The sequence below is a fragment of the Rana temporaria genome, chromosome 10 (genome assembly GCF_905171775.1).
Source record: "Rana temporaria chromosome 10, aRanTem1.1, whole genome shotgun sequence".
Classification (NCBI taxonomy): Eukaryota; Metazoa; Chordata; class Amphibia; order Anura; family Ranidae; genus Rana; species Rana temporaria.
In genome coordinates this window covers 25,155,569-25,171,106 of record NC_053498.1, presented here as the reverse complement: position 1 = coordinate 25,171,106, position 15,538 = coordinate 25,155,569, and the positions used below count along the sequence as shown (strand labels likewise).

Here is a 15,538-nt window from a genome sequence, read left to right as displayed (position 1 = left end):
GGTTAAGTGTGACCTAGGGAGTGATTCTAACTGTTAGGGGGCGTGGCTTGCCGTGACATGTCACTGATCACTGCTCCCGATGACAGGGAACAGGCGATCAGTGACATGTCACTAGGAAGAATGGGGAGATGTTGTGTTTACACTAACATTTCCCCGTTCTTCAGCTCTGTGACCCAATCGTGGGATTGAGTCCGCAGGTCCCGCGGGCACGATCACGGAGCTTGCGACAGGGTCGCGAGTGCGCCGCGCGCGCGACCACACGGCCGGCAAATTAAAGGGGACGTATATATATGCCCATTTGCGTAGCCGTGCCATTCTGTCAACATAAATACTCGTGCGGCGGTCGGCGAGCGGTTAATACCTTGTTCTTGGGTGGTCACTCTTGACCTTCTGTCTTTTGTATAGGGCTGAGGATTCCCCAAACAATGCTATATGTATCCTAAAGCGAAGCTCTACCCAAAAGGGGAAGCTCCGCTTGTCTGCCTCCTACACCCCCCCCCCCCGCCAGTGCCACCTGCCATTGCCACCTGCCAGTGCCACCTATTAATGCCCACAAATGCCACCTATCAATGCCCACCAGTGTTGACAATCAGTGCCTCATCAGTGCCACCTAGCAGTGCAACTTACCAGTGCCAATCAGTGTGCCCATTATTGCCACCCATCAGTGCCCATCACTGCCACCTATCAATGCCACATATTAGTGCCACTTCTCAGTGCCCACCAGTGCCACCCATCAGTGTCACCTCTCAGTGCCCATCAGTGCAGCCTCATCAGCGCAGCCTCATCAGCATACATCAATGAAGGAGAAAAATTACCTGTTTGCAAAATGTTATAACAAAATATAAAAAAAATGTAATAAAAAAAAAAACGCAAAGGTGATCAAATACCACCAAAAGAATGCTTTATTTCTGGGGGAAAAAATTATTTAAAAAAAAATTTCATTTGGGTACAGAGTTGTAAGACCGCGCAATTGTCATTCAAAGTGCATCAGCGCTGAAAGCTGAAAATTAGTCTGGGCAGGAGGGGGGTTTAAGTGCCCAGTAAACAAGTGGTTAATGGATGATAAAGAAAGTAGGCTTTGCTAAGATGGCCAGTGGATGTTTGGAGGTAGGCAGTTGTAGACATATGAACGGATATTTTTAAATAGACACAATAGGCTACACCAGTGCTCAAAATTTAAAGTCCTGAGCTACTAGCCAGGCCTCAAGGCGTACTTGCCACCAGTTGCCCCGCCCAAACCTTACCATGTCCCACCCCCTAATCCCGCCCCTAGACACGCCCTCATAAATCTCATGAAGTGACACCTAAATGTTTTATGCAGTATTAAAGCGGTGGTTCCCCTAAAAATAAACTTTTAACATTGCTTTTCCCAAATTAATTACGATTAGAATCGTCTGGTTTTATTAAAAAAAAAACGTCCGTACATACCGTTTGCTATATTCGTTCCCACCGCCACTTCCGGGTACGATGGTGGGGCTGGGCGTTCCTAATTGATGGACAGGCATCCGAACGACGCATACATCGCGTCACGAGATGCCGAAAGAAGCCGAACGTCGGTGCGCATGCGCCGTATAGAGCCGCACCGACGTTCGGCTTCTTTCGGCATCTCGTGACGCGATGTATGTGTCGGTCGGATGCCTGTCCATCAATTAGGAACGCCCACTGCCAGCATCGTACCCGGAATTGGCGGTGGGAACGAATATAGCAAACGGTATGTACGGACGTTTTTTTTTTAATAAAACCAGCCGATTCTAATCGTAATTAATGTGGGAAAGGAATGTTAAAAGTTTATTTTTAGGGGAACCACCGCTTTAAGTTATAAAAATAAATATTAACAACAACTTTATCCGTGCCCAAAAATGCAGCCTGCCCATGTCTACCAGCAAAATGTCCCCAATGCAGCAAAAGAGCCCCCCACAATTGCAGCCAGAGTCCCCCCCACAATTGCAGCCAGAGTCCCCCCCCCACAGTTGCAGCCAGAGTCCCCCCCCCCACAGTTGCAGCCAGAGTCCCCCCCCCACAGTTGCAGCCAGAGTCCCCCCCCCACAGTTGCAGCCAGAGTCCCCCCCCCCACAGTTGCAGCCAGAGTCCCCCCCCCCCACAGTTTCAGCCAGAGTCCCCCCCCACAATTGCAGCCAGAGCCGAGTCCCCCCCACAGTTGCAGCCAGAGTCCCCCCCACAGTTGCAGCCAGAGTCCCCCCCACAGTTGCAGCCAGAGTCCCCCCCACAGTTGCAGCCAGAGTTCCCCCACATTGAAACCTGCCTGTGCTGGGTAGGAGAGGAGCCACCGCCGCTACGTTCAAAACGTGGGGAACATTACAGCTTTCAATTCAATAGCTGTGTTCCCCGCCGCGCGCGTCATATACAGCCCCTCCCCCTTGTCCGGGAAACTTTGATAGACAGATCACCCATCCAATCCTGGGATGGGTGATCTGTCTATCAAAGTGCCAGGACAAGGGGGAGGGGCTGTATATGACGCGCGCGGCGGGGAACACAGCTATTGAATTGAAAGCTGTAATGTTCCCTGCATTCTGAATAACCAGGTGGCGGCGACAGCAGCTGCAGCGGCGACTCTCCTCATATCTTTGCTCGCCCCCCCTGCTCCCAGGCAGCCCACACTCGCCAGCCCTCAAAATTTACTCGCAAAATGCGAGCAGGCGAGTGTAAATTTTGAGGGCTGGGCTACACCCCCAGTTAAGATTCAGTCCTTCGGTAATTATAAAAATATATTTTTTTTTGCAAAAAAAATTATATATTAGATCATTTCATAAGCTGATTGAGTAGCAAAATATTTTAGCAGCGTCAGGTCCATGTTAACCAGTATTCTCTAATGCCCTTGAAAGGACTCTCCCGGCATCATCAGCAATGTCGTTCAGGAAGCTATAGAGCAACCAATATGCTGTACCAAAGGCCACGGCTCCAGCAGCCACGCTTCCTAACAGAGGTACTGTCCCAGCTGCATATTCCGTTACCATGAGTGCCGCCGCAGTCAGTTCTCGTCTGTTCAACAAGTTGACAACCAGGTCATATGTAATTTCCTTCAAGACCAGCTTGTGTCGGATCACAGTCTGCAAATCATTGATATCCTTATCAAACGTCTTGGCCAGACAGTTAAGAGATCTTTGATCCAGTCCAAAAGCTTCCTTGTATTCCTTCATAGTGTTTACCAAGAGGTCAATATCGCTATCAGGCGAAAATCCCGGTATCGGGATTGAGGCTTTTCCTGCCGAGACAAGAGCACGTTTCCATATCTGCGTTCTAAAATAATCTCTTTTACTCTTCAGGGCTTGGGAGTAGATGTTGGGTAAGGATAGAAGGAACACATGCCTCTTGTGAATTGGAAGCTCATTCTCCAACGTTTCCTGCATGAGGTAGAAGTCATATTTTTCCAGCTCCAAGCACGAGAGAAGGAAGACTCGTGGACACATGATTCCTCCAGCATGGAGTCCCATAATGCAGTTGTTCCGAATTTCCATGAGCATTTGTTCCTCGTTGTAGCTGCTCCTTCTGTGTCTTTTGAAGGCGCTCAAATCAGCATCAATTTTACTTCTGACAAAGTAAAACTTCTTGCCCATGCTGCTGATGGCCTGGGCCAATTGAATGTGACAATCCCTAAAGCGCTCTGATGCGATGATGAGAAAGAAGTCGAACTGAGTCAGCTCAACTAATTCCAGATATTTATTTGGATTAAAACGGGTTGTCCCAAAGCCTGGAAGGTCGTAGTAATTCACATTTCTATGCCGGGGGTGTGAGTAAGGTGTGGCCACCACTGTTGTCTCAACCACTCCGGTCTTTGCAGAACCTTCATCCTCGTCCCCCAGACCACGGATGACGTTGATAAAGGTGGACTTACCGGAGCCAGATTCTCCAGTAACCGCAATATTTAATGGGATGTCGTTGATTCCTACGAGGGATTTCTTGACCTTTTCAGCCGCTTGTAAAAAATCACCATTTTCAAAGGCCATGTTCATCTCCTGCAGTTGGTTTTGAGGGAAGGCATAGTTCAGCTCTTGGGAATCCATTTGATTTTATTTAATCTGAAAAAATTAAATAAAAAAGTTGTTTGATTAAAAAATATATATTTTAAAGTATATTTTAAAGTATATATAAAGTTTATATAAACACAATCACTACAATCTCTGTAGCACCCTCTACTTAGGTAGGCGCTAGAAGTCAGTTTCTTTTTGTCAGTGCGGATAAATTTAGGCAGGCCTAGCTAGAAGCTAGGCCTGTTTGTTTTGATCTGTGTGGGCTGGGAGTGGCCTAGAGCAGAGCTGGTGACTCATAGACAGCATCACCTCACTGTCACCTCCCTTTACCTTCTAGGGGATTCTAGAAGAGAGGATGGGTAGTGGAGAGGAGGTGTCTGGGGTGTCTCAGGGAGCCCTTAACAATTCTGAACTAGGATTGGCAGGGGGCAGGCCTCCTTGAAATACCAAGCTGGGGAGGAGTTGTCGTGTGGAAGAACTGGAGATGGAGAACTAGGGTGTCGGGGCCTTGGAGGGTGCTCCCCAGTCTGGGGGGGGGGGTGATCTTTGGCCTGAGGGTTTGGGTGCAGAACAAAGCCTTTCTGTAAAGCAAGAAGGATCTGGACAGGAAGCACAGAGAGGAACCAGAGAGGCCAACAGGAGCTTGTGTTGCCGGGCAAGTCTTTAGGAGGGAACCACTGGTCGCAGCCAGGAGGGCTGGTTAGTGACATGTGCAGTCAGGAGGACTGGGGAGGCATGCCTGAGAGGACTGGGAGAGTGCAGTATGAGATGGGTGCAGAGCCAGCAGTGTGGGCTGCAATGTCATGGGCAGTGGAGTCAGGCAGCCTGACTAGGAGCAGTCGTCCTCCATAAGACAGTGAGTACTAAAGACTTTGGGCCAGATTCAGAAAGATCAGCGGATCTTTCTGCTGGCGTAACGTAACTCATTTACGTTACACCGCTGCAAGTTTTTCAGGCAAGTGCTGTATTCACAAAGCACTTGCCTGTAAAGTTGCGGCGGCGTAGCGTAAACTACCCGGCGGAATTCAAATTCGGCAGGTAGGGGGCGTGTATCATTTAAATGATGCGCGTCCCCGCGCCGAACGAACTGCGCATGAGCCGGCCTCGAATGATTTCCAGTGCGCATGCTCCAAATGACGTCGGCAACTCGTCATGCTTTCGACGTTTACGCAAATTCCGTCCATCCATATTCGCGAACGACTTACGCAAACGACGTAAAAAATTCAAATTTCGTCGCGGGAACGACGGCCATACTTAACATTGGCTGCGCCTCATAGACCCAGGGGTAACTATACACCGGAAAAAGCCGAACGCAAACTACGCATATTCCTCGCATATACAAACGGAAGCGCCACCTAGCGGACAGCGTGAGATTGCAGCCTAAGATCGGACGGTGTAAGTCACTTACACCTGCCGGATCTTAGGGAGATCTATGCGGAACCTGATTCTATAAATCAGGCGCATAGATCCGACCGACGGAACTCAGAGATACGACGGCGTATCAGGAGATACACCGTCGTATCTCTTTGTGAATCTGGCCCTTTCTGTCATGCTTTGTGATATGCCTTTAAATTTTATATGATGTATTATTCTGTCCCTGGTTCCTCCCCTTCCTGTATCTCAGCTTATCCTGTATAGTTAGCCCCACCCCTTTGTTAATTTCTCCCAGTAATGCATCAGCACATGTGTGGACTAGATCACATTATGATCTTTCCGATGTTCATTGTTGTAAGATCCTCACAGTTTATGGATTAAACTTCACAATATCAACAAAGTGTCGTCTGGATCGAGTCACTGTCTGTTTATTAAAATACGATTGGGGTTATCGACATCTCAACACAACTAACTGTAATTTACGGAGATCACACTTTCAATGCTTAGATTGGAGAGACAGAACACTTTTCTACTATTTTTGCTACATAAAAAGGGGCACACGGTCCCTGCCTGCAAATGACAGTTGCTAAGGAGAGAGAGAGAGACAGACAGATAGAGAGAGAGAGAGAGTCAGACAGAGAGAGACCCTATAAAGTCCGCCGGGAATCCTGACAGGAAAACTTCAGGGAGAGCTTTGGCTGGGAATCCCCGCCGTGTGTACAGGGCTTATGCTCCCTCGGCCCTGCCTCACAGTATTTGCCAGTGGTAGGCCCCGTACTCACGACCAAACATGTCTGCTGAAACTGGTCCGCAGACCAGTTTCAGCAGACATGTTTGGCCGTGTGTAGGCCCGAGCGGACCATTTTCGGGCGGATCGGACAGGTTTCCAGCGGACAACTGTTTCCTGGACTTGCTTTAAAACAGTCCGCTGGAAACCTGTCCCCCCGACATGTACGGTCGTCTGTACAGACCTACCGTACATGTCCGGCCGCCCGCCATCCCTCGCATGCGTCGAATGACTTCGACGCATGCGTGGAAGCATTTTAAAGGCAGGCCGCCCCCGTCGCCGCATCATTGTCGCGGCGACACCGCGTCATCGACGCGGCGACACCGCGGACATGCCCCGCGTATTGTTTACGCGCGGACCTCTGTTCGATGGTGTGTACAGCCATCGAACAGAAGTCCCCGGGCAGACATGTCCGATGAAAACGGTCCGCGGACCGGTTTCATCGGACATGTCTGCTCGTGAGTACTCGGCCGTAAGTGTAGTAAATCCAGTGGAAAAAAAAACCCTGGCAATCCCAACGGGAAAATAGAGAGCATGTTCTCTATTTTTCCCACCGGGATTCCCGGCAGTTTTTCCGGCGAGGGAGCATACACACGCCCGGTTTTCACGACAAAATGCTCTCCCACCAGTTTTCTTGCCAGGAAAACCGGTCAGGCCTTGTACACACGACCGTTTTCCTCGACAGAATCCATCAAGAAACTTGGTGGCAGAGCTTTTTTTGTCGAGGAAAACGGTTGTGTGTATGTTTTTCATTGAGAAAACTGTTGTGAAACTCGACGAGAAAAAAAGAGAACAAGTTCTCTTTTTTCTCGTCGGGAGTCTCAATTTCCTCGTCGTGTTTCTCGTCGGGCTGGTTTACGACGAGAAACACGATCGTGTGTATGCTAAGAAACCCGCGCATGCTCAGAATAAAGTATGAGATGGGAGCGCACCTTCGGTAAAAGTAGCGTTTGTAATGGAGATAGCACATTTGTCACGCTGTAACAGAATCCAAAGTGCAAATCGTCTCCTACCGAACTTTTATTTAACACGCAGTAACATGAGATTATCAAAAGCAGCCCCAAGGGTTGTGCCAGTGGAATCGAACTTCCCCTGCCGTCGTATGTGTACGTCACCGCGTTTGAGAACGACGAGATTTGGTCTTGACAGTGTGTAAGCAAAGAAAGCTTGTCAAGATTCTCGACAAGCCTAACGAGGATCTCGTCGAGGAAAATGATGTTTCATTTACGACGAGTTCCTCGGTCGTGTGTACGAGGCCTCATGTGTACGAGGCTAGAGAGACAGTCTGCAAGCAAGTGATGTGATGGAGGAGACTGGAGTTGCAAAGTGTACATAGAAGTTCCTATTGATCACTTATTGATCCAACCATTGATCACTGGGCATCGAATAAACACCTTACCCATTCAAGCTCAATAAACAAAACAAAAAAAAGGGGACAGGACTGTGCATTGTCTCAAGAGGGACTGAGGGGTGAATGCCAGGCTGGGCAGAGGTGACACGTGGACCACAACTTTCAGCAGCCCCTATGGGGGTACCGCTACATCTCCTTTAACATGTTAAAGTGACATTAAAGGCTGACTATTCTTAAAAATGTTGCCTCCCCCCTCCTCCTACCTATCCTGCATACCCCGTTTTAAAAAAAATATTTGTATATCTACCTCTTTGTAATCCACTCCAGTCTGGTCATGTGATCCTGCAGCTCTGGCTCTCCTGTAAAAGGTAGAGCTCGACAACGGCTTTGAACTCCAAAAGCCATGATGTCACCCACAGGTTCCTATGGCCCAGATATTATAAGCGCTCCCTCCTCTTCCTTGCAGCCACCACTCTCTGATACAGGGAAGCTGGAGCTGCAGGATCACATGACCAAACCAGAATGGATGAAAAATACTGCAGGTAAGTACACAAATCTTTAGCCCCTCTAAGTTCCCCCTTATATCACGGTCCCCAACAAAGCCCCCCCTTTCATCCAAGTTCCCATTAAAGTCTACCTTTACATCAGAGTCCACATCAGAATTTTATTTCAGTGCCTCCCTTAAATCAGAGACCTTTGTCCCCAACAGAGTCTCCCCTTACATCAGGGTCCCAATCAGAGACTCCCTTACATCAAAGTTCCCATAAAAGTTTCCCCTTGCATCAGAGCCCTCCCTTACAGTAGGGTTCCCCATTAGAGTCTCCCCTTAAAGCGGGGGTTCACCCTAAAATTAACTTTTTGCCTAACCTATCTGTAGCCTTAATAAAGGCTTGTAGCGTTGTCATTTTTTTTTATGTGTACACTTACCTGTCTTCAACCGCACTTCTGGGTCTTCTTCCTTGCGGGAAGTGGGCGCGTCACTCCTTTTCCCCGACGGGGAGCTCTGCATAGATGATTGACGTGCGCGTCATCGCCTTCCGAAAATATCCGACAGGGACTCGGCTCTTTACGGCGCCTGCCGTGTAGAGCTGACTGCGCAGGCGCCGTAAGATGCAGAGTCCCACTCGGAAATTTTCAGAAGGCGATGACGCGCACGTCAATCATCTATGCACAGCTTAGGAACGCCTACTCCCCGGGGGAGCGAGAACCCGGAAGCCGGGTGAAAACGACGGAAAAAGGTAAGTACAGACCAAAAAAAAAAAATCCAGCATACTGTTGTCAGCAGTATGCTGCATATAAACGTCTATATTTTGTTTAGGGTGAACCCCCGCTTTAAATCAGGGTCCCCATCAGAGTTTCCTCTTACAACAGGGTCCCCTTTAGAGCCCCCTTTCATTCAACATCTCATTAAAGTCTGTCCTTACATCAGAGCCCCCATAAGAGTCCCCCCTTACATCAGGGTCCCCATTCAAGACTCCCTTGCATCAGAATTCCCATAAAAGTCTTCTAATTTATCCCAAAGGTGTTCTATCAGGTTGAGGTCAGGACTCTGTGCAGGCCAGTCAAGTTCCTCCACCCCAAACTCACTCATCCATGTCTTTATGGACCTTGCTTTGTGCACTGGTGCGCAGTCATGTTGGAACAGGAAGGGGTCACCCCCAAACTGTTCCCACAAAGTTGGGAGCAGGAAATTGTCCAAAATGTCTTAGTATGATGCCTTAAGGCCCCTTTCACACATGCTGTCTGATCAGGTAAACCTGTCCATTTTTCAAGCGGACCTGATCGGACACTCCGTTCACCTGTATGGAGCAGCGGATGTCAGAGGTGACATGTTCTGCTGACATCCGTCACTATCTGATCCGATCTGGTTCGGTCCGCCAAATCCAGACAGATGGAGGTCCTATCTTCCATCTGCCTGGTGGATCGGATTGGATGAATACAGACAGGTGGTCTGTTTTCATCCTTTCCCCCTATAGAGGAGAGCAGGACTCTGACAGGTTCATCTCAGCACAGTGAGTGGAGATGGACCTGTCATCCGCCTGCTCAGTGGAGATTAACGGATCGATCCCCCGCTGAGCAAAACAGAGTCCGTCAAAATGGACGTGCCCTGTGTGAATGGGGCCTTAAGCCTCGTACACACGGTCGGACATCAAACAAACTTTCCCTTGGATTTTTGTCCGAAGTGAGTTGTCCGGTCACACCCATAGCATACACACGCTCTGACTTTTCTGCAAACTTTTCTAAAACTTTCCCAACTTTACGTGGTTTTTCTGCTCTTTACCTCCACCCTTTGGTTAACTTCTGCTATTGTTGGAGCATGCGTATTTGCACTTTGTACAATAGTCCGATTGCTTGCTGTACACACGGTCGGACAAGGCACCATCGGACGTTTGTTGACGTAAAGTTTGTCCGTTTGCAGACCAAACTTTTTGTCCGAGGAAACCTGAAAAAGTTGGTCCGATCGTGTGTACGCTCAATCGTGCAGTCGTGCTGCAATCGCGGGACGTATGTCACCCAAAAATAGTTCAGGAGCTACTTTTGGCCGACATGCGCCCCCCGATGTGGGTTGCCGCGATTGAAGCGACAATTGCGGCAGACCCGCACCGCGATTTGAGGTGTCATTCAAACGAATGGCATCTCGAATGCGAGTTCCGCGTTTTGTCATTCACACCTCGGCTCTGTCAAATTGGAGAGAGATTTGTGGCAAATCTTCCCGTGATTCAAAACGTTGTAGTGTCACTGCAGCCTAAAGCCTCGTACACACGATCGGACTTCCATCGGACAAAGTCCGAAGGGCTTTGTCCGTGAACTTGTTCTGCATACAGACGGCAGAACATTTTTCAGCCAACATTCACAAAACTACGTTCTTTTTCAGCTCTTTAGTGCCACACTTTGGGCAACTTCTGCTAATGTTGTCTGATGGTTAGCATTGGTTCGGAGCATGCGTGTTTGTACTTTGGATTTTAGTCTGACGGACTTGTCTACACACGATCGGATAATCCGATGAACACATTTGTCAGACAATTTGAGAGCATGGCTATCCAACATTTGTTGTCGGAAATTCCAAAACAATTGTCCGATGGAGCGTACAGACGGTCGGATTATCCGACAAAACCCAGCGCGGCGTTGGGAGCACTGGCTTGGTGAATTCCATGCTTGCCTCTCTGCGCTGCGTTGGCGTAGCGTACATTGTTTGCGCTACGGCGGCGTAATGTGCGCCCGCTCTCTGTGAATCTGGGCCATAATAGTTAACTGATTTATTTTAAGAATGATTAAAAATAGATAAAAATCAATCATATAATGTGCCTTCAGTTTCTAGTTTTGTTTTTGCATGTTTCCTGCTTCTGAGATGTACAGAGCCACAGAGCCAATACAGGGCAGTGTTGGTTTGGAAAACGAAACTGATTGGTGCTGAGGGGTTTTAGACACAGTGCCGCTCGCGCATGCGCAGTGGGTGCCTGGCCGTGAAGCCGAAAGCTGTCACTGCCGGGTGTCCACACTAGGAATGAAGAGGGGGGGGGGCGAGGAGCTGGAACCGTGGAGCAGGTAAGTGTCTGTTTATTAAAAGCCAGCAGCTACACTTTTTGTAGCTGCTGACTTTTAATAAACTTAAAAAAAGGCTGGAACACCCCATTAAGATAAAAAAAAAAAATCCTTTACAAACCCTTTAAGACTGAGGTGGGTAATTCCCCACAAATAGAGCTTTCTTTTGGTGGTGTTTGATCACCTCTGCGGGTTTTATTTTTTGCGCTATAAACAAAAATAGAGCGACAATTTTGAAAAAAATGTAATATTTTTTACTTTTTGCTATAATAAATATCCCCCAAGTTTAGGCCGATACGTATTCTTTTACATATTTTTCGTAAAAAAATAAAAATAAATCGCAGTAACCGTTTATTGATTGGTTTGCGCAAAAGTTATAGCGTCTACAAAATAGGGGATAGTTTTATGGCATTTTTATTAATATTTTTTTTTACAAATAATAGTGGCGATCTGCAATTTTTATCGGTACTGTGACCTTATGGCAAACACATCGAACACTTTTGACACTTTTTTTGGACCATTGGCATTTTTATAGCGATCAGTGCTATAAAATTGCATTGATTAATGTAAAAATGTCACTGGCAGGGAAGGGGTTAACACTAGGGGGCGATCAAGTTGTGACGAGCAATCGCGGGTGCCCGGCGGTGATCGCGCCCCTGCTGGGCGCTCGCATCAGCACAATGGGCGAGCAGGGGGCACGCACGCGCCCCTAGCGGAAGCAAAGCAACATCACGTTATATTACGTGATATTGCGCAGTAGAAGCCAACCTGCCGGTGACCGGTCGGCAACTGGTTAAGCTTTGAGAAGAAAACCTGGAAGCTGATTGGTTTCTGTGCAGAGCTGCACCACATTTTGCACGCTCCAGTTTGTTTGTTTTTTCTCCCTTTTAAAATATTTTATTTTCAAAAGGCATACAAAATGTAACATTTTTATAAAAGAATAAATAACAATGCATAAATAAATAAATATTGGAACCTGAGGACTTGGAAAAATTGATCACATGTCATCTTCCTATTGCAAATAAACAGTTAACAACTGAGTGGATGGTTTGGGCTATACAAATATTTTGTTTTGCTGCCAGTTGCAGACAAGGACTAATTAATCTGAGGCTTAAACGGCATGCTAATTATAAAACCCCCATACCTGCAAATATTTTTGTTTTTTTCTCCCCTCTTGCACTTCCTCATTCACTCTGCTTGGTCTGCAACTTTCCTAGCATAGCAAACCGGGTGTGAGCTCACAAAGGGGGCGGGACTTAAAGTGTAGGTTGTCGGAGGGAGAGGTGGGGGCCCCTCGCAGGGAGAGGCTGGGATGTGTGCAGTACAATGATCTGCTGGTAATACTGTTCTACCTAAGAGAGCAGATGTAACCCTAAAGGCTCGTAAACTAAAGAGACCAGGTTTTAAAAATGAAATCTAGGGACATGTTTTATTTTTATTTTTTTATTGGCAAATGGTAAACTATTTTATAAGCATATTTTCTTCAAATGATATATGCAGCATATGTGGTATGTGTTTGTTTATATAGCAGCAACAGTTTACGTAGTGCTTTACAATATAAAAGGGAGACAATACAGTTATAATACAATAAAATACAAGAGGATTGAGAGGGCCTTGCTCAGAAGAGCTTACAATCTAACAGGGTGGGGCAGGTGGTCGGGGCCGGATTAAGAGAATCCTGTGCTTGGTGCTGAGGATTTTGGTGGACCCTTTACTGGGCACCCTTCTGCTTTCCAAGAGCCTGTGCTGGTGTATGCCCAGTGCCAATCCTGACCTCCCTGGGGCCCTAAGCAAAATTCTGCTAAGGGGCCCTCTACCTGACCCGTAGGGTTGCCACCTCATCCCTTTAAAACCGAACACATATGAATTCCACAGGTTCTGAGGCTAATTTAATTTAGATAAGGCTCCACTTGAGTTCAATTACCACCTTAAAGGAGTTCTCTAAGCTAAAACTTTTAACCCCCGCTGTGCCCGGGCTGTAAAACTATACAAAATAAACTTTCACTTACCTGCCTACGATCCCCCGTTGTTCCGTTATCGCCGCCCCGTGCTCCGGTTCCTGTCAGCTTCCTCTTCCTGCGGGACATTGCTGCGGCCGCTGATAGGCTGAGCGCACGGTGAGTCACCGACCCGCAGGAAGAGGAAGCTGACAGGAACCGGAGCACGGGCGGCGATAACGGAACAACTGGGGAACGTAGGCAGGTAAGTGAAAGTTTATTTTGTATAGTTTTACAGCCCGGGCACAGCGGGGGTTAAAAGTTTTAGCTTAGAGAACTCCTTTAATCAGCCACAGAACCTGTGTAATTCATATGTGTTCAGTTTTAAAGGGATGAGGTGGCAACCCTACTGACCCGTGATGCCTTGAGCTATGTAAACCATTAGCCTTGTGCCCAGTGCACACCATGCAGCCTTGTGCCCAGTGCACACCATGCAGCCTTGTGCCCAGTGCACACCATGCAGCCTTGTGCCCAGTGCACACCATGCAGCCTTGTGCCCAGTGCACACCATGCAGCCTTGTGCCCAGTGCCCACCAAACGCAGCCTTGTGCCCAGAGCCCACCATGCAGCCTTGTGCCCTATCGTTTTTTTTTTTCCATCGGAAAAAAATGAAACATGTTCTATTTCTAAACACCGACGGAAAAAAGTCCGATGGGGCCCACACACGATCGGAAATTCCGATCGTGTGTACGCAGCATTAGTGGTCAGTACAAAGAAAGAATTCTAGCAGGAATAATAATTTGTATTAGGAATAAAAATACCCTCCCGGATATTATATTTTCTGTACCCAATTACTCTATGACCCCTAATACAATTTTTATTTTTTGTTAACCACCTCAGCCCCGGAAGAATTTACCCCTTCCTGACCAGAGTACTTTTTGCGAATTCTGCGCTGCGTCGCTTTAACTGACAATTGCGCGGTCGCGCGATGTTGCACCCAAACAAAATTGACGTCCTTTTTTTCCCACAAATAGAACTTTCTTTTGGTGGTATTTGATTACCTCTGTGGTTTAACATTTTTGCGCTTTTAAAACTGAAAAATAGCAAAGCATTTAAAAAAAAGCTATATTTTTTATCTTTTTGCTATAATAAATATCCCAAAAAATATATAAATATTTTTCCTCAGTTAAGGCCAATACAAATTCTTCTACATATTTTTGGTTACAAAAAAATCGCAATAAGCGTATATTGATTGGTTTGCGCAAAAGTTATAGCTATTACAAAATAGGGGATAGATTTATAAAAAAAGTTAAATTAGTATTTTTTTATTAGTAATGGCGACGATCAGCGATTTTTATCGTGACTGCGACATTATGGCGGACACATCGGATACTTTTGACACTATTTTGCAATCATTGTCATTTATACAGCGATCAATGCTATAAAAATGCACTGATTACTGTGTAAATGACACTGGCAGGGAAGTGGTTAAACACTAGGGGGCGAGCAAGGGGTTAAGTGTGTCCTAGGGAGTGATTCTAACTGTGGGGGGATGGGCTACCACTGACATGACACTGATCACTGCTCCCAATGACAGGGAGCAGTAGATCTCTGTCATGTTGCTAGGCAGAACAGGGAAATGCCTTGTTTACAAAGGCACCCCCCTGTTCTGCAGCTCCGTGACACGATCGCGGGACACCGACATCGAGTCTGCGGGTCTCGCGGGCATGGTCACGGAGCACACGCCCACTATGCCCCGATTTAAAGGGGACATACCTTATGCCCAGTTGTGCAGCCGTGCTATTGTGCCGACGTATATCGGCGCGCGCTGGTCAGCAAGATTGGCAGGCATTGTTGTTTGGCACTGATTGGCATCCATAAGTACAATATAATACAGTACATCCATGCCACCTATCAGTGCCCATCCATGTCGCCTATCAGTGCCCATCCATGTCGCCTATCTGGGCCCATCCGTGCCGCCTATCTGTGCCCATCTGTGCCGCCTATCAGCGCCACCTATCAGTGCCCCATCAGTGCTGCATATTAGTGCCCATCAATTCCACCTCATCAGTGCCACCTCATCTGTGCCCATCAGTGCCGCCTTATCAGTGCCCGTCAGTGCAGCCCCATCAGTGAAGGAGAAAATTACTTATTTACAAAGTTTTGTAACGGAAACCAAAAAAAAGCATTTGTTTTTAAAAAATGTCGGTCTTTTTAAAAAAAAATTGCAGAAAATAAAAATCTCAGAGGTGATCAAATACCATCAAAATAAAGCTCTATTTGTGGGAACAAAATGATACAAATTTAGTTTGGGTACAGTGTAGCATGACCGCGCAATTGTCATTCAAAGTGCAACAGCGCTGAAAGCTGAAAATTGGTCTGGGCAGGAAGGTGTATAAGTGCCCAGTTTGTAAGTGGTTAAAGTGGTTGTAAACCCTTACAGACCACTTTAACCACTTATAACCCGGACCTTTAGGCAGCTAAAGGACCTGGCCAGTTTTTGCGATTCGGCACTGCGTCGCTTTAACTGACAATTGCGCGGTCGTGTGTTGTGGCT

General features: G+C 47.2%; 1 protein-coding gene across 1 annotated transcript; it reads right to left on the bottom strand.

The window, feature by feature from the left end:
• Positions 1–2,517: 2,517 nt before the first annotated feature.
• LOC120916038 (interferon-inducible GTPase 5-like) lies at positions 2,518–12,290 on the bottom strand. The gene is made up of 2 exons (XM_040326887.1): positions 12,189–12,290; positions 2,518–4,037 (listed from the first exon to the last, which is right to left on the bottom strand). The coding sequence occupies exon 2, from the start codon at positions 4,020–4,022 to the stop codon at positions 2,814–2,816; it is 1,209 nt and encodes a 402-aa protein (XP_040182821.1). The 5' UTR covers positions 4,023–4,037; positions 12,189–12,290; the 3' UTR covers positions 2,518–2,813.
• Positions 12,291–15,538: the final 3,248 nt, after the last annotated feature.